General features: G+C 47.7%; 1 protein-coding gene across 3 annotated transcripts in view; it reads right to left on the reverse strand.

Annotated features, from left to right (window-relative positions):
* The window catches only part of LOC143776448 (E3 ubiquitin-protein ligase RNF14-like), a 97,474-nt gene that overhangs the window by 10,099 nt on the left and 72,121 nt on the right, over positions 1-15,254 (reverse strand). For all 3 annotated transcript variants that reach the window (XM_077265854.1, XM_077265857.1, XM_077265856.1), the window contains one exon: positions 6,827-7,330. In XM_077265854.1, coding sequence (XP_077121969.1) covers positions 6,827-7,330 — 504 coding nt within the window. The remainder of the gene's footprint in view (positions 1-6,826; positions 7,331-15,254) is intronic.

Here is a 15,254-nt window from a genome sequence, read left to right on the forward strand (position 1 = left end):
AGAAACACCCCACAAGTGACCCCATTTTGGAAACTAGACCCCCGAAGGAACTTATCTAGATGTGTGGTGAGCACTTTCAACCCCCAAGTGCTTCACAGAAGTTTATAACGCAGAGCCGTGAAAATAAAAAATAATTGTTCTTTCCTCAAAAATTATGTTTTAGCAAGTAATTTTTTATTTTTGCAAGGGTAACAGGAGAAATTGGACCCCAACAGTTGTTGCCCAGTTTGTCCTGAGTACGCTGGTACCCCAAATGTGGGGGTAAACCACTGTTTGGGCGCACGTCGGGGCTTGGAAGGGCGGGAGCACCATTTGACTTTTTGAACGCAAGATTGGCTGGAATCAATGGTGGCGCCATGTTGCGTTTGGAGACCCCTGATGTGCCTAAAACAGTGGAAACCCCTCAATTCTAACTTCAACACTTACCCCAACACACCCCTAATCCTAATCCCAACTGTAGCCATAACCCTAATCACAACCCTAACCCCAACACACCCCTAACCACAACCCTAACCGCAACACAACCGTAACCCTAATTCCAACCCTAATCCTAACCCTAATCCCAACCGTAACCCTAATCCCAACCCTAACCACAACTGTAACCCCAACACACCCCTAACCCTATCCGTAACTCTAACCACAAGCCTATTCTTAACCCTATTTCCAACCCTAGCCCTAATTCCAACCCTAACCCTAAGGGTATGTGCCCACGTTGCGGATTCGTGTGAGATTTTTCCGCACGATTTTTGAAAAATCTGCAGGTAAAAGGCACTGCGTTTTGCCTGCGGATTTACAGCAGATTTCCAGTGTTTTTTTGTGCGGATTTCACCTGCGGATTCCTATTGAGGAACAGGTGTAAACCGCTGCGGAATCCGCACAAAGAATTGACATGCTGCGGAAAATACAATGCAGCGTTTCTGCACGGAATTTTCCGCACCATGGGCACAGCAGATTTGGTTTTCCTTAGGTGTACATGGTACTGTAAACCTGATGGAAAACTGCTTCGAATTCGCAGCGGCCAATCCGCTGCGGATCCGCGGCCAATCCGCTGCCAATCCGCTGCAGATCCGCGGCCAATCCGCTGCGGATCCGCTGCCGATCCGCTGCGGATCCGCGGCCAATCCGCTGCAGATCCGCGGCCAATCCGCTGCGGATCCGCTGTAGATCCGCGGCCAATCCGCTGCCGATCCGCTGCAGATCCGCGGCCAATCCGCTGCGGATCCGCTGCAGATCCGCGGCCAATCCGCTGCGGATCCGCTGCGGATCCGCGGCCAATCCGCTGCAGATCCGCGGCCAATCTGCTGCGGATCCGCTGCGGATCCGCGGCCGATCCGCTGCGGATCCGCGGCCAATCCGCTGCAGATCCGCGGCCAATCCGCTGCGGATCCACTGCGGATCCGCGGCCGATCCGATGCGGATCCGCGGCCGATCCGCTGCAGATCCGCTGCGGATCCGCGGCCGATCCGCTGCGGATCCGCGGCCGATCCGCTGCGGATCCGCGGCCGATCCGCTGCGGATCCGCGGCCGATCCGCTCTGTGTGCACATGCCATAACCCTACCCCTAACCCTAACCCTACCCGTAACCCTAACCCTACCCCTAGTTCTAACCCTAACCCTAGTGGTAAAAGAAAAAAAAATATTTTCTTTATTTTATTATTGTCCCTACCTATGGGGGTGATAAAGGGGGGGGTTTATTTATTATTTTTTTATTTTGATCGCTGTGGTAGAACCTACCACAGCGATCAAAATGTACCTGTAACGAATCTGCCAGCCTGCAGATTCGGCGGGCGTACTGAGCATGCGCCCGCCATTTTCCAAGATGGCGGCGCCCAGCGAGGAGACGGCCGGACACCGGGAGGATCGGTAAGTATGAGGGGGTGGTGGGGGGGTGGATCGGAGCACTGGGGGGGGGATCGGAGGACGGGGGGAGCGGACAGGAGCACGGGGGAGCGGACAGGAGCACGGGGGAGCGAACAGGGGGACGGAGGGGGGTACCTGACAGAACGGACGACTGGGGAGGAGATCGGGGGCGGTGGGGGGGGGCCAGTACATGATTTCCAGCCATGGCAGATGCTATTGCAGCATCGGCCATGGCTGGATTGCAATATTTCACCATTTTCATAGGTGAAATATTGCAAATTGCTCTGATTGGCTGTTGCACTTTCAACAGCCAATCAGAGCGATCGTAGCCACGTGGGGGCAAAGCCACCCCCCCTAGGCTGAAGTACAACTCCCCCTCTCCCTGCAGATCGGGTAAAATAGGAATTAACCCTTTCACCCGATCTGCAGGGATGCGATCATTCCATGACGCCGCATAGGCGTCATGGGTCGGGAAGGGGTTAAAGGGATAAAGTTTGTGTTCGTGATGCCACCTGTGGTATTCGGTCAGGGTGACCGACGCTGCTTTAAGGGGTCCGCTGGGGTGATGTTATGGCAGCTAGATGGTATACCTTCCCACAGGTGAAGAATGTCCCCAGTGCTTCCCGGTGTGTAGATGGTGGATGGTGAGAGGCGTAGAGAAGAACGAGGACACAAGGTTGCAGTCTCTTTACCTTTACTGAAGACTTCAGCATCCACAGTCCAGGGCACCAGATCACAGGGCAGGCAGAGTCCGGCCAGTTTGGAGGCAAGTCCAGAGTCCCCTTGTCCAGGTGGAAATCAGTAGCCTTCCCTTGCGCTGCAGTGTTGTAGTTCCTTACTGCCTAAGGCTTCACATAAGGTCCTCACAGATGTAATGTCTTTCTCTCTGTCCCCCATATAGGATAGTACAAACCCGTATGACTGGTGGCTAGAGGCTGTTAATAGGGACTCTAGCACGCCCCGGCCTCCAAAGGTTGCCACCGTGCCTCCTGGGTGTAGGGCGGACAGGTAACTTGCAATTAGCTGTCCTGCTGGTCTCTGGAGCAAAGCATAAAGGTCATTACTCCCTCTGTGTTCTGGCTACCGGGATTCTGTGTCTCAGAAGGAGGCAGCCTGTGTAGGGCTGGTCCCCTTCTGGTATCATCTCCTTTGCTACGACTTCCTTCACACTCGCTGCAATACAATTCTGCCTTCAATGTCTCTTTCTGGGAGCTGCAGCTCTGAGGGCATACACAGCTCCTTTGTACCCTCTGTCCACCTCAGACTACTGTCTGGAACGTTCTAACCCTCTCTACAGACTACCAGTTATATATATATGGGGAGTGACCTAATAAATAGGAGCAGAAGCTCCCCCTGATGGCCTGGAGTGTAAACTGTGTTGCATGTTTGTGGTACCTGGATGCAGTTATCCTTCTTTGCCTCCAAACGTAGCATTACTCTCCCCGAGCGGTAAGCAATACCACTGCGATGACCAGGACCCTGGGGCGCCCCACATCTTCCCCTCGACTCTGACCATTCTCCCTATCCCTGCTGCTAAAAAAAAATCCCCATATCATGATGCTGCCACCACCATGTTTCACTGTGGGGGTTGTGTTCTTGGGGTGATGAGCTACAGTTAGGTCCATATATATTTGTATATTTGGACAGAGGCAACATTTTTCTAATTTTGCTTATAGACATTACCACAATTAATTTTAAACAAAACAATTCAAATGAAGTTGAAGTTCAGACTTTCAGCTTTCATTTGAGGGTATCCACAATAAAATTGGATGAAGGGTTTAGGAGTTTCAGCTCCTTAACATGTGCCACCCTGTTTTTAAAGGGACCAAAAGTAATTGGACAATTGACTCCAAGGCTATTTCATGGACAGGTGTGGGCAATCCCTTCGTTATGTCATTCTAAATTAAGCAGACAAAAGGCCTGGAGTTGATTTGAGGTGTGGTGCTTGCATTTGTAAGGTTTTGCTGTGAAGTAAACATGCGGTCAAAGGAGCTCTCCATGCAGGTGAAACAAGCCATCCTTAAGCTGCGAAAACAGAAAAAACCCATCGGATAAATTGCTACAATATTAGGAGTGGCAAAATCTACAATTTGGTACATCCTGAGAAAGAAAGAAAGCACTGGTGAACTCATCAATGCAAAAAGACCTGGGTGCCCACGGAAGACAACAGTGGTGGATGATCGCAGAATAAGCTCCATGGTGAAGAGAAACCCCTACACAACAGCCAACCAAGTGAACAATACTCTCCAGAAGGTCGGCGTATCAATATCCAAATCTACCATAAAGAGAAGACTGCATGAAAGTAAATACAGAGGGTTCACTGCACGGTGCAAGCCACTCATAAGCATCAATAATAAAAAGGCTAGACTGGACTGTGCTAAAAAACATCTAAAAAAGCCAGCACAGTTCTGGAAGAACACTCTTTGGACAGATGAATCCAAGATCAACCTCTACCAGAATGATGGAAAGAGAAAAGTATGGTGAAGGCGGGGTACAGCTCATGATCCTAAGCATACCACATCATCTGTAAAACATGGCGGAGGCGGTGTGATGGCTTGGGCATGCATGGCTGCCAGTGGCACTGGGTCACTAGTGTTTATTGATGATGTGACACAGGACAGAAGCAGCCGAATGAATTCTGAGGTATTCAGAGCCATACTGTGTGCTCAGATCCAGCCAAATGAAGCAAAACTGATTGGTCGTCGTTTCATACTACAGATGGACAATGACCCAAAACATAAAGCCAAAGCAACTCAGGAGTTTATTAAAGCAAAGAAGTGGAATATTCTTGAATGGCCAAGTCAGTCACCTGATCTCAACCCAATTGAGCATGCCTTTCACTTGTTAAAGACTAAACTTCAGACAGAAAGGCCCACAAACAAACATCAACTGAAAACCACCGCAGTGAAGGCCTGGCAGAGCATCAAAAAGGAGGAAACTCAGCGTCTGGTGATGTCCATGAGTTCAAGACTTTAGGCAGTCATTGGCAACAAAGGGTTTTCAACTAAGTACTAAAAATTAACATTTTATTTAAAATTATTGAATCTGTCCAATTACTTTTGGTCCCTTTAAAAACAGGGTGGTACATGTTAAGGATCTGAAACTCCTAAACCCTTCATCCAATTTTAATGTGGATACCCTCAAATGAAAGCTGAAAGTCTGAACTTCAACTGCATCTGAATTGTTTTGTTTAAAATTCATTGTGGTAATGTCTATAACCAAAATGAGAAAAATGTTGTCTCTGTCCAAATATATATGGACCTAACTGTATGTTGGTTTGCACCAGATGTAGTGTTTACCTTGGTGGCAAAAGTTAAAATTTGGTCAAATTTGACCTCAGCACCTTCCTCTATAAACTTGGGGAGTCTCCCACATGTTTTTTTGGCAAACTCAAAGCAAGCCTTACAATTTTTGTGTATAAGTAAAGGCTTTTTTATGCCCACTCTTCCATAAAGGCCACCCACCTCTACGATGTGTAAGACTTATTGTGGTCATATGGATAGATACTCTAGTCTCTACTTGGGAACTCTGCAGATCCTGCAGGGTTACCTTTGATTTCTGTTCTGTTACTCCGATTAATGCCCTCCTTGCCTGGGCTGAGAGTTTTGGTGGGCAGCCCTCTCTTGGCAGGCTTGTTGTAGTACCATGTTCTTTCCATTTGATGATAATGGATTTGATTTTGCTCAGGTAGAGATTGAAATTTTTTTAAAAACCCAACCCAGACTTGTACTTCTCAACAACTTTGACCCTGACTTGTTTGTACATCTCCTTGGTCTTCATGGTGTTTCGTTAGTGGTGCCTCTTGGGTAATGGTGTTGCAGCCTCTGTGGCCTTTCAGAAAAGGCGTGTATACACTGACAGACCCTGTGCCACTTAGACTGCACACAAGTGGTCTTCCTTTCATGCGACTTATGAAGATAATTGCTTGTTTCAGAAATTTTTAGGGGCTTCATCTCAAAAGGGGTGAATCCATATGCACATGCCAATTTTACTTGATCCCATAAACTTAATTTATGTCTATATTTTTTGCACTTTACTTCACCAACTAAGTCTAAGATGCATCTCACACAAATCAGATTACAAAAATATTTAAACACAGGTCGTAGTGCAACAAAACAGGTAAAAAGCCAAGGGGGTGAATACTTTCACAAACCACTGTATAAACGCACTGATGAATATACGTATAGTGTTTTTTATTTTCGGCAATCTGTTGCACAAATCTGCAAATTTGCTTCTGTGGATTTTCATGCAGATTCCTCCAGAATTCTTGGACAGCAAATACGTTACATGTGAATCTTCTCTATGGCTCATTCACACTTGATATGAAATTAGACAAGTGGAATCCGATAAAAATTCAGATTGGCCAGTGTTAAACTATGGGCCCGTTCACATCTTCGATTATTTTCTCATGCCGATTTGGCATGCGAAAATAATCACAGCATGCTGCAGTTGCATCTGAGAATGGGATCGTTTTCACCCATACAAGTCTATGTGTGCGTGTGAAACATCGCACTTTACTCAGATATCACCCGAGTGCAGTGCGATCCCTGCAGATACTGGCATTGAAGTAGATAGAGAAATTAATTTCTCCGTCTCCTGCACACCTGTGCTGTGATTCTCTGATGCGAGAGGATCGGGGCACCGAGCACTGACACTCAGCTCATGGTCGCAGCAGAACTGGAGCCGAGTGTCATTGGCATTTCACATCTGATGCTCTCGCATCGGATGCCATATGCTTGTGTGACTCTGACCTAACACTGATGACATTCACAACATAATTGTTCATGATGAAGAAACATCTAATCATTCAGCTATTTTAGTATGAATTGTATGTCTTAATTGGCCCATGGATGTCAGTACTCTACGTTAAATGATATTTCCCTATATTGTGAATAGAAATTGTTTAGCTATACCAAAATTAAAGAACAAATCATTTGCGCAAAAGGTCCACCGAGCTTTGCCTTACCTGAGCAGGCGTTGCGACTGACTTGCACTTTGGTTCAGGGCAGTTTAGAGCATGAACTTGTCCGTCGTTAATCTGGACTTCAAAGTAGTCTTTGAGACAGCAGTTACAGTACACATGCTGGCAGTCCTTAAAGTGGGTGCACTCACTGCCCAGCTTCTCCATAAAACAGATATTGCACAAGAACTGCTTACTATCAAAAACCTTCTTTTCCTGAGCTTCACTGAAGACCAAGATGTATTTGACCAGGGCAGACACTGACTGCACGTCCTGTATGGCCCGTTTGTCAAATGATCCTGTTTCCAATAAGACCCCATCTGTAGGGGTCTTTTCAGTAGGTTCCATACGGTTCTGTAAGCCATTGCTAGACAGCTCAATTTCAAATGGAGATTTTATATTCAAGTAATCAAGTGTCTCTTCCTTTAGAAACTGAATCCATGGGAACAAGACAACACATCCACTGTTCTCCTGCCATAGGTCATCTAGATGCTGACATAACAGAGTGAGCTGTAAAAAATAAAAGTTACATTAAGAATGTTTTGGGTATATTCACTTATGTAGGCTCAACCCATATTGTTATTTAAAGTGTACAGTGAGGCATAGGATTTACATTGAGCCCCATACTCGTAAACGCTTTCACCACCAATACTTCTGGGCTCATAGTGAATACAGGAGGCTATGTTCGGGCTCATACTGTACACAGGAGGCTATGTGGGGGCTCATACTGTATATAGGAGGCTATGTGGGGGTTCATACTGTATACAGGAGGCTATGTGGGGGCTCATACTGTATATAGGAGGCTATGTGGGGGTTCATACTGTATACAGGAGGCTATGTTGGGGCTCATACTGTATATAGGGCGCTATGTGGGGCTTTTAATGTATGTTGGGGTCTGTGTGTGGATTCATACTGCATGTGCAGGGCTATGTGGGTGCTCATATTGTATGTATGTATGGATGTTGGTTTCATATGCATGAATATGATGGTTCTGATGATGAATACGGCACCAGAACCATCATCACTACATGAATACATTACCAGACCCATCAGTAGTACATGAATACAGCACCAGAACAACGATCACTACCTGAATGTCATCAGAACCACCATCAGTACAGGAATACTACCCCAGACACCAGTTTTTCACTTTTGCTGGTATTTTTGGTGAAAAGGGTAACAATTTTAGTGTAAGTGGTTGTTAGAGCTTGTTACCTGACCTATCAAAGGGGGAGGGGGTGCGTTAGGGGTCTTGTTTACCTTAGTCTTTGATTGATTAGGGGAGAATGAATCAAGGTTAACAATCAGATGCCTGACTGCTGTATCAGCTCTCATGTTCCAATGTGCTGTCCACAAATCCAGCTTAGCTATACCAAAAATCATGTCTGTCATCTCAGCTCTGCTGTTCCAAAATACTGTGCGCACATTTCACTCTGCTTTAACAATGTGTCTGTCTGTTGTCTCAACTCTAGGGTTCTAACATGAAGTTCACAGATTTGACCTTTTTCCACCATGATGCCTGACTACTTATATTGCCCTGGCTCTTTAATGTGCTGTCCACACACTCAGCTCTGCTATACCAAGGTGCCTGACTGTACATTACCATGGTGCTCCAAACTGAAGTCTACACTCAATTCACCTTTACCAAAGTGCCTAACTATGTGCTTTGCCCTGTCGCTCTACGGTGCTGTCTGCACACTTGGCTCTGCTAACCCAACATGTTTGTCCAGTATACCCTGTTCTGCTGATTTGAGTGCCAAAGAGCATATCCTGCTCCACAGAACTATGAGCACTCAGCAACATAGAAGACTTCAACTTCTTGCTCATCAATAGTGAGGTACTGCAGGCCTATCTCTGGATGGGAAGCAAAACAGCCCTGAACAAAGTATGGATCGCCCCCAAGGGGCCGTGGGGTACTCTGTACCGGGTCCTGCAGTTCACAGGGGGATGTCACGGTGGCTGACCCGGTCCGTGGCCCTGGGACGTCCGTGTAAAAGGGGAAAGGTCTTTAAAGTGATAAAGTTTGTGTTCGTGACGCCACCTGTGGTATTCGGTCAGGGTGACCGACGCTGCTTTAAGGGGTCCGCTGGGGTGATGTTATAGCAGCTAGATGGTATACCTTCCCACAGGTGAAGTATGTCCCCAGGGCTCCCGGTGTGTAGATGGTGGATGGTGAGAGGCGCAGAGAAGAACGAGGACACAGGGTTGCAGTCTCTTTACCTTTACTGAAGACTTCAGCATCCACAGTCCAGGGCACCAGATCACAGGGCAGGCAGAGTCCGGCCGGTTTGGAGGCAAGTCCAGAGTCCACCTTGTCCAGGTGGAAATCAGTAGCCTTCCCTTGCGCTGTGGTGGTGTAGTCCCTTACTGCCTATGGTTTCACATAAGGGTCTCACAGATGTGGTGTTTCTCTCTCTCTCTGTCCCCCATATAGGATAGGACAATACCCGTATGACTGGTGACTTGAGCCTGTTCATAGGGTCTCTTAGATAACCTGGCTCTGTAGTTGTCACCGTGCCTTCTGGGTGTAAGTGTGGACAGGTAACTTGCAATTAGCTGTCCTGCCGGTCTCTAGAGCAAAGCATAAAGGTCATTACTCCCTCGGTGTTCCGGCTACCGGGCTTCTGCGCCTCGGAGGGAGTCAGCCTGTGTAGGGCTGGTCCCCTTCTGGTATCCTCTCCTTTGTTGTGACTCCCTTCATGCTCTCTGCAATACAGTTCTGCCTTCTGAATGTCTCTTTCTGGGAGCTGCAGCTCTGAGGGCATGCACAGCTCCTTTAACCTTCCATCCTCCTCAGACTCTGGTCTGGAACGTTCTAACCTTCCCTACAGACTACCAGTTATATATATATATATATGGGGAGTGACCTAATAAATAGGCGCAGAAGCTCCCCCTGGTGGTCTGGAGTGTGAAATGTGTTGCATGTTTGTGATACCTGGATGCAATAGTTATCCTTCTTTGCCTCCAAACGTAGCATCACTCTCCCCGAGAGGAAAGCAGTTCCACTGCAATGACCAGGACCCTGGGAGGCCGCAAGTACATGCTACAAGCCAAGATATCAGGTGGTCAGCAGGCAAAGTAAGCAACAGCAGAATAGCCAGTTCAATGCAATGAAAATATTGGCTCATGGATGGATGTCAATCTAATCATGAGAATCTAGCCTGTCACCAACAGGAAAGCTGCTGCTCTGACAATGGTACTGGCAGGCAATTCATGAAGGTGTGCTGTACAACTAGGTAAGATTACCCAAAGAGAATGATGTCTGCAGCATAACAGATAGCAGGGGAATAGCATTAATCATTAATTTAATCACCAATTTTGCAGAAGGGACCAGACAATGAAGGCTACAGTCGAAGTTCTGTAGAGGAACTTAATTGTATGTAAGGGTTCAGATCAGGTTTTCCTGAGTAAAGTTATGAAAAAATTGTACCAGCTATACCAAATACCAGAAAAAAGGTTTTCAGAGAACAGAAAGTGGCTGGTACTCAACAAGAACTAAAAAGCAGAGAAGTAGCAAGAGGTCACAGAGACGAGAAGTGGAGAAAAGTCTCCAAATTGGTCACAATCATATAAGTGGTCTCTTACTCAGATAGTGCAGAGTAAAAGTAACTAGCATTGGAGACTGCAAGGGATCAACAACACTTGTCAACAACAGGATGAATATACAGTATATTTAACTAAAAGATGGAACAAGACTGTGCTTTTCAAATAAGGACTCAAAAAGAACTCCAGTATATACCAGTTTAGAGACTGTGGATATGTTAAAGTTATTATTACCTATTATTGTTCAAAAAATTGTCTTATATACTCTTTAAAATTAAAAAAAACAATTTAACAATGACTGTGCCTTAACAGGTCATCCTGAAATATACATATTACACCTTTTTATCCCCTCTCAGAATGTCTACCTCAAGGGGGGAGCAGGAATAGGCGCAGCTCAATGGAAGCCCCCATGACTGCGCTTGGACATGGGGCATTTTTTAAATCTATAGGGCAGAGGGACAGGATTGGTGGAAAGGAGGGGGTGTTAGGGGAGGGACATTGGGAGCATGGCAAAAGTGCAAGAAAACTGCCAGTCTAATGCAGGAAGCCAGCGCAAGGAGACCCCCAGGCAATTCAACTTACTGGTTGGAGTCCGTGGAATGCTTGATGGAGCGCCTGCAGGAAGTCGCTCGGTCCAGGAGAGGAGGATGGCTGGAGGATCAGCTTTTGTCTCTGCTGGGGGACACCAGGACCCGGGAGAGCGCCAGAAGTACCAGGAGGACAAGGCCCCCGGAGAGACTATCACCGGAGGTAGCGACGCACAGCAGACGCAGGCTCCGGATCCCCACAGTGGAGTCTCCCCGCTGTGCCCCCTCTGGCAGGAATCCTCCCGGCCGGCGGGCGCAGGTCGGCGACGCACCTCAGGAGTGAGGGCCGCACCAAAGGTGCGGCCTGCAAGGGAGGAACAGGCGGCATCAAAGGCCCGTGGCTCAGCCAGGAGGGTAGAGGACTCCTGGAGTTGACTTGTGGCAGTGCCGGTGGGCAGGCGGAGGCTGGGGCGAAGGACACGGCCCCTGGTGTCATCCTCACGGCTGGTACCCCTGGTGGGGACCCTATTTGGGGGCCGGCTAGATGGAACACGAGGTAGAGGATCCCAGTGGGCAGGCTGCAGCAGGAGAACGCTCTGCAGATGGGGCCCAGACAGCCATCCACAGCAAAGGAGGTGCGGCGGGCAGCGATGTCGCGCTGCCTGGCAGATCCCGGGGACGGACGTATGACCTGGCTGGTGGGTCCTGTGAGCGGGCACAATCCAGATAGTGTCTGAAGTTGGTGGTGCGACGCGCTGCAGGTGCTCCGGTCCCCCTGGTGACGAGGAGGCCAGGGGCGCTGGCCTGGAGCAGCGAAGCGGAGCAGAAGATTCGGAGTTCAACAGTGATCAGAATGGGGATGGAGATAGTCAGGATTCGGGATGTCCGGCTGGTGGGGACACAGCTCCCGCGCAGCTCGGTGAGTATGTCTCTATGTCTGGTCTGTTGCCCACAGAGGCTACGTCAGGTGGGATTGGAGGGAATCAGGAGTTAGGGTTGGTAACAAGGAGGCTGGGGGTTCTAGTGGGACAGTAGTGCCGGGTCTCCGAGATGCTTTGGTCAGTGTGTCGCAAATTCTGAGTAGATTAGAGGGTGGGGCAGCTAGCGGGGTCGGAGCGTCACCGGTAGGGGCATGGCTCCCGGGGTTGGGGTCGCAGTTGGTAGGCGAGCCATTTAGGCCTGTAGAGGGAGTGCAGTTACCGTTAACTGGCATATCCGTGTTGGTCCAAACAGAAAAGGAGAAAGGGGATTTGATAAAACTGGATGATAGAGCGAAAGGAGAGGTGTACGTATGCTTTGAGGGGCCCTTGGGGGCACATTTAAAGAAAGAGGTAAAGGAAAAGATTTGGCGGGATGAGTATTTGGAGATTTTTACATCCTTCCCATGGAGAAGTTTAATTTGGATTAGGGAAAGAGGGAAGACAGCAAAAAGGAGGAGGAAGAAAAGAGGAGGTGGCGGCTGATTCCGCAGACGTTCGTCAATTGGCTGCAAGCGTTTGCGATTTTGGCGAGCGTAATAGGTGAAAAGTCTCCTGAGAACTGTTCTGGTTTATTTTGTTATCTTGATTCGATTGGTGAGGCACACCGTTCCTATGGAGGGCAGGCCTCTATGATGAGCAATTTAGGCAGAGGTAGGCGGTCAGGCCTGAGATTATGTGGGACCAGAAAGATATTGGGCTCTGGTTGAAAGTGATGGCTCCAGTCCGGTACGGGCAGTCCTTTCATGGGAGCGAAGGTAGCGGCAACCAGCCGGCAGGCCACGGAAGCAGTAGTCAGGGGACGCAAGGAGCCAAAGATAAGTCTGGAACCTGCTGGCAATTTAATGAGGGCCAGTGCAAATATGGCAATACCTGCAAGTTTAAACACATATGTTCCCAATGCAATGAAAGTTCACATGGGGCTTCCAAATTTTTCAAAAAAGGAAGGGGTAAGCCAGCAGTGGGTGCCGGTCAAGGGGAAGACACCGGTGATGCTTCAAAAGATGACCCCTTTCAAAGTAGGTACCCGGATCAGGAGAAAGCTGGGGCCATTTGGAATGGTTTTGCTGAAGGTTTCAGAATCCCCCCCCCTAACCACACGGTCCCTTTTTCGGTTAAGAACTTGAGGTCGGCTGATTTGCATGTGGAAGTAGTCAGTGTAAAATTGAAAAAAGAAGTAGAATTGGGTAGAATGGCGGGTCTGTTTTTGTTGTTACCAGTTGAAAGAATGATTGTCTCCCCATTGGGGGTGGTTCCTAAAAAGGAACCGAATAAATGTAGGTTAATATAGCATTTATCGTACCCGAAGGGTCTTTCGGTTAACGATGGCATCTCTCAGGAGCTGTGTTCCGTAGTATATACATCATTTGAGACGGCGGTGCAATGGGTTCACAGTTACGGCGCGGGAGCCTTGTTGGCAAAAACTGATATTGAATCGGCCTTCAGATTACTCCCGGTGCATCCGGATAGTATTCCCTTGCTGGGATGTTTCTGGAATGGTGGCTACTATCTGGATAGGTGTTTGCCGATGGGTTGTGTGTGCAATTTCATGTTCATTGTTTGAGACGTTCAGTACCTTTTTAGAATGGGTGGTTAGGGATGTTGCCGGCGTTCCGTCGCTCATTCATTATTTGGACGATTTTTTGTTTATACAGTAGGTCCACCAGATTCTAGTTTATGTAGGAATACATTGGCCGTGTTGGCAAAGGAAAAGACTGAAGGCCCTAGCACTGTTTTAAGCTTCCTGTGAATACTAATTGATTCAGAAAGAATGGAGTGTCGGTTGCCGGAGAATAAATTGTTGTTACTAAGGCAGTAAGTGCATCGAATCAGGAGGCTAAAAAAGGTGACTTTGAAGGAGTTGCAGTCATTGCTCAGCCGGTTAAATTTTGCATGCAGGATTTGGCTGTGTGGCAGAGTTTTTTGGTAAAGTACAATGGTCGATCTTTGATACGACAGCAGATAGTGAATAACGTTGATTGCGAGATTTACACGGACGCAGCGGGCAGCGTCGGTTACCGGGCCTATTGTGGAGGGCAGTGGAGCCTTGGGACGCGGCCTGATTGGTGGTAATAGAAGGGTTTCACAAGAAACCTTGTTTTGTTGGAATTGTTTCCCATCGTTGTGGCTGTTTTGATTTGGGGTGAAATGTTTGCGAACCGCAGAGTTCGGTTTCATTGCGATAATATGAGTGTGGTGTCAGTGATTAACACTCTGTCTGCTTCTTCTCCCCCTGTAATTAAGTTGGTGAGAGAAGTCATCTTGCGGTGTTTGGAATTAAATGCTTGGATTTCCGCTGTGCATGTGCCAGGTGTGCAAAATTCCATAGCGGATGCTTTATCTCATTTACAGTGGGAGCGTTTCAGGGAGCTGCCACCAGACGCGGAGGCTTCAGGAGTGGTATGCCCTTCACACTTGTGGCAGATTCTTACGGAAGAGCAGGAAGATTGATTCAAGCGTCGGTTACAAGCCAAACCTGGGCGTCATGCGAAGCATCGTGGAAAATATGACAAAGTTGGGTGTTACAGTGGGGAGCATTAGGGTCTGAGGAAGATAAGAAGTTAGCAGTGTTATATTTGGTTGACAAGGCGGCGGACATCAGATGGTCTATTTCTAAAGTTAATAAATTTATGGCTGGTCTTGCTTTCGGTTTTAAGTTAGAGGGCTTGGTTGATGCGACAAAGAATTTCTTGGTAAAGCAGGCGTTAAAGGGTTTCTGAAAAGGCAACAGGAGTTTTGACAGGCGCAGGCCTATATCGTTTAGTGTGCTCAAACGCTTATTGGACAGGATTTGTTACTCTAATTTTGAAGCAAGGCTCACCGACACAAAAAGAGGACTTAAAAAATCCTCCAAAAATGTTTTCAAAAAGTCACAGAGAAAGAGGCAGAGCTGTTTACCTGCTCTGGCCTCCAAAACAAATGCACTGGCAGGGTGCAGCGGACCCGATTAATGATGGCAGAAACAGGTGCAACAATACCGATGAAACAACCACTTTCAATCTAGTGTTGGCTGTTTGGTATTTAAGTGCACAAAAAGATAAAAGATACTAGTCTGTATGTGGCATTATTCACACAGGCAATGCAGAGCATCTGGCTTACAGCCTATTACTAAGGCACATACAGGCAGGCTGCCCAGTGCTACAAAATGCATGCTGTGCGAACAGAGGCCACAGTTTACAGAGCCATCTTGGTCCAACTGCACCCTGCAAGATAAAGTGCAAAAAAAAAACATCAATGTATGCAAGCTATTTATGTATCTAATTTTGAAGCAGCGTTGTTTAAGTTAGCTTTTTCTTTAGCGTTTTTTAGGGCACTGCGAGTAGGCAAATTAGTGTCCTGCAACAGGAACAGGGCGGGTGGTCTTCGACTCAGGATGTCGATTTTTGG

Source organism: Ranitomeya variabilis, chromosome 5 (genome assembly GCF_051348905.1).
Source record: "Ranitomeya variabilis isolate aRanVar5 chromosome 5, aRanVar5.hap1, whole genome shotgun sequence".
In the NCBI taxonomy this organism is placed as follows: Eukaryota; Metazoa; Chordata; class Amphibia; order Anura; family Dendrobatidae; genus Ranitomeya; species Ranitomeya variabilis.